This window comes from Aspergillus viridinutans (assembly GCF_018404265.1).
Source record: "Aspergillus viridinutans IFM 47045 DNA, scaffold_1, whole genome shotgun sequence".
Lineage (NCBI taxonomy): Eukaryota > Fungi > Ascomycota > Eurotiomycetes > Eurotiales > Aspergillaceae > Aspergillus > Aspergillus viridinutans.
Genome location: NW_025091217.1, coordinates 4,180,024 through 4,186,023, shown reverse-complemented (window position 1 = coordinate 4,186,023; position 6,000 = coordinate 4,180,024). Strand labels below are relative to the sequence as shown.

General features: G+C 49.7%; 2 protein-coding genes across 2 annotated transcripts in view; both read right to left on the bottom strand.

Annotated features, from left to right (window-relative positions):
• Positions 1-609, bottom strand: part of Aspvir_001183 (cell wall mannoprotein 1 family protein) — a gene marked incomplete at both ends in the record, with an annotated part of 1,833 nt that extends 1,224 nt beyond the window's left edge. Inside the window, one exon of the mRNA XM_043266311.1 lies at positions 58-609. Coding sequence (XP_043122246.1) covers positions 58-609 — 552 coding nt within the window. The remainder of the gene's footprint in view (positions 1-57) is intronic.
• Positions 610-2,482: 1,873 nt separating this feature from the next.
• On the bottom strand, positions 2,483-2,938 carry Aspvir_001182 (uncharacterized protein; the record flags this gene model as incomplete). Its single annotated transcript, XM_043266310.1, has 1 exon — positions 2,483-2,938. The coding sequence occupies one exon, from the start codon at positions 2,936-2,938 to the stop codon at positions 2,483-2,485; it is 456 nt and encodes a 151-aa protein (XP_043122245.1).
• Between the last annotated feature and the right edge of the window lie 3,062 nt (positions 2,939-6,000).

Sequence of the window (6,000 nt, the reverse complement as noted above, 5' to 3'; positions counted from 1 at the left end):
AGTAGTCGTAGGAGGAGTGGAAGTCGTCGTCGTCGTAGTGGTCGTGGCGGTGCCCACATCCTTGTAAGCATCGATACCCGTCTGGATGGCCGAGGTGATTCCCGAGGACAGCTGATTAGCGACGTCCTTGAGAGCATCCGGTACCTTGCCAGACAGGGTCGTAGCCAAGTTCGAGGAGGCCGTGTACTGGTCCAGCAACTGGTTATAGGTGGTAGGACCCGCGCCGGCAGCGACGATCAGACTCTTCTTGGAGACGAGGTCGTTGATGGTGGTCTTGACCTTGTTGGTCAGAGCCAAGATTGGATTCACCAGATTCAGAGCGTCAGTTTGGCTCAGGGCTGGCTGGGCCGCAACGGTGGAAGTGCCATCGTTGATGGTGGAGATGAGGTCTGCAGAAGCGCCCACAATGGCGGACGTATCGCCTCCAGTGTAGGCGTTGATGTCCGCATCCAGAGCATCGACCTTGGACGAAATGGCAGCCACAACACTGGTGACCGTGGCAAAGTCACGCTCCACCAGCGAGGGTGCCCTGGAGACCTTGGTGGGCGTCGCGAGGACGCCGGTGAAGGCTCCCAAGGCGAGGAGGGAGGTTAACGCAGAGAACCGCATTGAAGCAACCAAATAGTATCAGACGATAAACGACTGTGATGGGTGTAAACAAAGATCAAGCGAGGGACGACCGGTTACTACTGTAACGAGCGACAGACTTACAGCAGGTGAGGAAATATCAGCACAGATAGATACCTCGAGGTACCATCCCAGGACTATTTAATCCCGTCCTGAGGCTGGTGGTCAAGTCACATGTGTCATCGCCTTGCACCCGTGGGATGCCTCGCTTTGACTTTGATAATGAGACTCATTCCCGTTTGATCCGGGATATGCCAGTTCGTTCATAGACATTGGTGAAGACCCCCGAACCAGCGACGTCGGGAAATGCTCTTTCGAGGTTAGTGCACGCCTGGTCTCATGGAAGTGGCTGACCAAATTATCGAACATGAGCTAAGGCACTACGACGGGGGGCCGTTCTTTAGACCAAGCCAGTGGCAAGACCGTCGATGATTGTCTGATTGGGTGCATATATTGCCAGAATAAGGAGGTTGGTGCTGGCAACGGGATGGTATCAGTACAACTGTATCCAATAAGCAACGGACAGAGTCAAAGGTAGGATGCACAGTTTCTCTCAGACTTTTCCTTTCGTCAATCTCATATGTCATATTGAGTAATAGATGATGACATTGCCAGAGAAACAAGAAAGTCTCCGGAGGAGAGTGAGACACGCAGAGTGATAGACCGTCATCCTGGTCTGAGCCCAAGACTAACAAAGCGTAGACAGACGGAAGAACACACTCAAAGCCCAGTAGCTTCTCCACTGTTTAGGCGTCCACTGACGTTGTACTTGTGTTGTCCCCTTGTTCCTGATAGGGCCTGACTCAGAATCTTTCCTAGAAACAGGTTATTGCGAAAAAGGCAATTAGATTAGTCTTTTACGCTTAGTCTCTCAAAATCGCTTCCCCTCGCGAGATTGACCCATCACCGTTGCCGTAGGAGACTTCTAGCATGTCTAGCGGTCTAGCGTAGAACTAGCGACTTGGCTTCCCAATAGCAATGTAACGTGGCCATTATTTAGTGTCGGTGATGTTGATGGCGATGCGGGGTCGTAAGACATGTCTCCCCGGAAAAGTCAGCCGGATCACCGTTCAGATTCGAGTCAATGGAGGATTTGAACTTAGAAGACCCTGCAGATATATTCTTGCCTCGTATTCTTCTCTGCTTTGTGTGGACGTATCGTTGGTGGATGAATTGGAATGATGAGGTGGTTGGGACGAGCGCAGTTGAGGAAGTTGAGCAGGTCAAAGATGCAACGTTCCGAGGTCTCTGCTGTGCTTCTTACTAGCGGCCTAATAAGGCAGTAATATGAAGATGCATGCATTTAATGTCACATCACATTCTTGAGTAACAATGAGTTCAGTCTCTAGTAGGATCCTCAATTTCCAGTCTATTATTGTCTTAGCCCTTCATTGTTGATCCTCCGGAAAGCTACTACTAGACCAAAGCCACGTCCAAAGAACTCACGGGCCCTACTCTGATGCTATAAATAATCACAGTCGCTAAAAAACTTTGAATGTCGCTAACATCACATTCAACGTCCTCCTGAAGTAAGTTGTGAGACAAATGAAAGCCGGTATGACTCGGATTACCATAAGCCTTGTAGCAAAACTTGATAGTATCCTCCGCCTTCTCAGCCACTGCAAACACCGTGGCCTGGATATTGCCCGGGGCTCCAGTGGAAACACACTGGCACCCACCACCCGCACATTCACCGTCCCATATACTTTAAGCTTCGGGTCCACCACTCCACCGTCTTCGCGTGGCATCATTGCACATGACCCACTGGTGTGCCACTCGGACAGTACGAGTTCCTTACACAGTTCGGTGCCCTCTCCACGTTAGTAAGTCGCTCGGGTGTGTGCAGCCGTGCTCCTTACTTCTTAAGTAGAGAGGCCATTGGCTCGGTTTCGGCCAATGTCTCGGTCCAAATACTGTGACGTGCATGGAGCTCGAGGTCTGCGGGGTGACGCAGAATGCCGTGGTCGATAGCTGGCGCTGCTTTGGTGTCTGCGGACTGGAGATGCACCGAACCGCGAGACAATGAATAGCTCAGTGCGGAGACAACGGTGATGAAGCATCCTGGATGACTCATTGAGAAGAGGCCCTTGGGACTGCTGCCCTCGCGGGGCAGAAGCTGAAACGGCGCCAGGATGTACTGCGCTGTGGGTTCATCGGGATCTTCCAGCAGCTTTCGAAGAATCGGATACTGCTTCTGCTGCACGCGCGGCAAATTACCAGAGGCGATCGACGCATCGATCGTCGCGTGTAACTGGTGACGTTCTGCTGTGGAGAGATTCATGAAAGGCATAATGCCATGGCCCGAGGGCATCCCGTCTGCTACTTCGTACCCGAAACATACTAATCCATGGTCTTGAAGGTTCTCCCATTATTTGGATTATCAAAGACTGGAATGATGCCATGCGAGCGGAGGAGGTTTGCGCTACCAATGCCAGAGAGCTCCAGGATCTGTGGAGTCTGCGTTGCTCCCGCGGCGAGAATAACCTCCTTGGTCGCAAGGGACCGTGTACGTTTGCTACCCCTTGCAGAACTGCACCCCGGTGGCGACAACAGAAGCCTCGCAGACTTCCAGAACGATCCTCTCCACGAGCGCCCCCGTCACCACTCGTAGGTTCGGACGCCGCTGTATATCTGCGCCGAAATAAGGTGACCCTGCATGGCTGCGGGTATGGGTGACAGGACCCCACCAGGGCTGACAAACGGTCCTGTTCCTGCGCTTTGAATGGGATCTTCTACCTGCGGATACCCCAGGTTCTTAAAAGTCTCCAACCATGCTCCGTGGAACAGCGTGTATTGGCTATAATCAGTTGACAATCCTTGAATCTGGCAAGGCCGCCAAATGGCCTACATTGCCAGAGGTCGACAATGAATGTCGTTTAATAATGAAGGGAAATCTCACTTCCGTAGAGAAATCCCAGTCTGTTGCTTCGTGAGTCCGAAACAATGCCTTTCCTTACCTAGACGAGATCACCCCTAGGTGCCTTTGAATTACCTTCTGTGAAAATATTGTTTAGAGTATACACCCCTGCTGGCATTCAGGCAGGGCAAATATGCACGAGTCCATAGCACTCCTCGAGCAGAATTCGGTTCCTGTAATTAGAGCTCAGGCCATGCAGCCCTCCACGGGTGAAGCTGCTTCACCAGCATTATGTTAAGCCTTCAATCTCTCGGACGGCTTCGATCCCTTCAAAGTTGTCTGCCTGTTCCGTATACTCTGGGATATCGAGCCAGCACGGTCTCCATGTGTGTTATACAGGGCAAAAGCTGCCGATTGCCATCGTCGCTGTTATATGCATGGGAGCGTATCAATAACGTCCAATGCGCTGCAGATCCAGAGTGGTGACGCCTTCATGATGATAGGATTGCAAGCCTGACGCTTCTTGACGTGTACGTCTGATACTGGAGATCGAGCTCTATTGATGTGGTATTACGTCGGCGTTCAACTGTTGTCGAGGAAAAAGTCGTGGTCGTCGTTGGCAATCTCCGTTCGCAATGCTGGTTCCTCTTGCGCCATGAACTCTACAGACATCTCCCAGCACAAGAGAAAGCTGTATCGCTGCAGATAACAGCATGAATAACGCATGCGTCTGATGTCTCAGCCTGACGCGTATGAAGTAGGAGGTTAGCAAGTGCAGACTATCAGGGAGGGTAAGCAGAAATCAGATAGAGCAGACAAACTGAATTACGAGAACAGAGACAGAGTCGAGATGAGAGATGAGGACAAGACGCGGAAGTTCGTGGATTGAGAGAAAACACTTTTTCAGAGGCCATATTTCGAGAGTGAAAGTGCTGCAGCAGGGGAGAGTTGCTTCTCTGGTCAGTTCTCAACCACAACAATCCAATACCACAAGCGCAAAGAAACCAAATGATACACAGAACCAAAAAAGAAAAAAGAGTTGAAATAGAGAGATATAGTCATCTCGAGAAATAAAACGCATCGGAGAGGAAGCCGTACAGGCCCCTCTCTGATCCGCCCAAGCCCCAGCCGCTCCATCCTGTTTGTTCGGTAAATTTATACCAGAGGAGCGACCAGGGCCTGTCTCGAACCAGGACCCAGCAGTGCAGCTGGGTTTGGGGGTTAACCCACTGCACCACCGGGTCCTGGTTTGTTGACGATACAACATAACAAGGGTTTATCTGTTGCCCATGTGTTTGCCTAATTGGGAAATAAATAGGGCTCTGCAGAACGAGAACAACAAGGATCAGTCCGAGTTGTAGGAAATGACAATCTACCTTAGTCTACCGCTACGAAGACATTACTGAAAATCATCCCCTCCAAAATGGCTCTTATAATACGCATCAAATCTATATCACAGCAATGAGTATGCTCCTCAGACCATCCCTGCTACATATGTATATAGCCCAGGCAAAATGCGGAGTAGTATCTCCATATGGAGACGTTTCATTTGCACTTGCATTGCGTCCAAGATCTATAACTTAAGATATTTTCAGAATCACCTTCTATAGAGGAGTATTTGTTGGGAGTTGTAATACAAATGTCTGGTGGCAAACAATAACCTGAGGGTCTATAGCTTCTCTATATCTGCATGGATCATCCCAGACATCTGCAGCATTGATACTGCATGGCTCTCAATATCTACTGATAATTTGTATTTCTTTAGGCGGTCCGTTATAGAGTTAGAGGTATACTTCTGGCTGAAAGTTCACGTTGACTGCCTGAAGTAAGGTTAGGGTTTCAGTACGGGGAAGTTGTTGTTCAGAGAACGCGCATCTTGAGTTTATCTAAGCTGCAAAATCATGCGTCCTTTGACACTGTATTTCCTCCTCACTGTCCGAGTCTTTCCACAATTCATCTCACGACCACGCTGCATCCATGATAAGACTAGGGTCGCTTTGCATTATGTCTTACCTGGCAACATGCATGAGACAACCTGACTGGATAATAGTAGTTTGCACCATTATTTTTTCATCTATCGGAGTTGGCCATGCTTAATCTGAATGTCCACTGCTGCTGTGGAGTTGAGGACTGAGGGCATGCATAACTAAGGAATGAAAACATGATGATTGTCCGGCTCGGGTGGACGACCGATCGACGATATGCAGTGTGCTCATTGTCAAGGTCAATGACAAAGGCCGGAGCAACTCAGAAATGGAATCTCGTGCTCTTCGGCTTATGCATCTTGTACTCTAGATTCCAGAAGATTTGCAATGGCCGTCTTCTGGATAACAGGACATAAATCTTGTTGGAATGGTACTAATTGTCCTGAGTATATGAATCTGCTCCTCTTCCAGGTCAGTCTAATGAATGTCCTGTAGTAGAATACCTCAGAGGTTATCACTGGCTCCCGAAGCTGTCGCTTCGTCGTCCTTGAGCATGAGAATTTTCGGGGAGTAGGATGATCTGTTCGACCG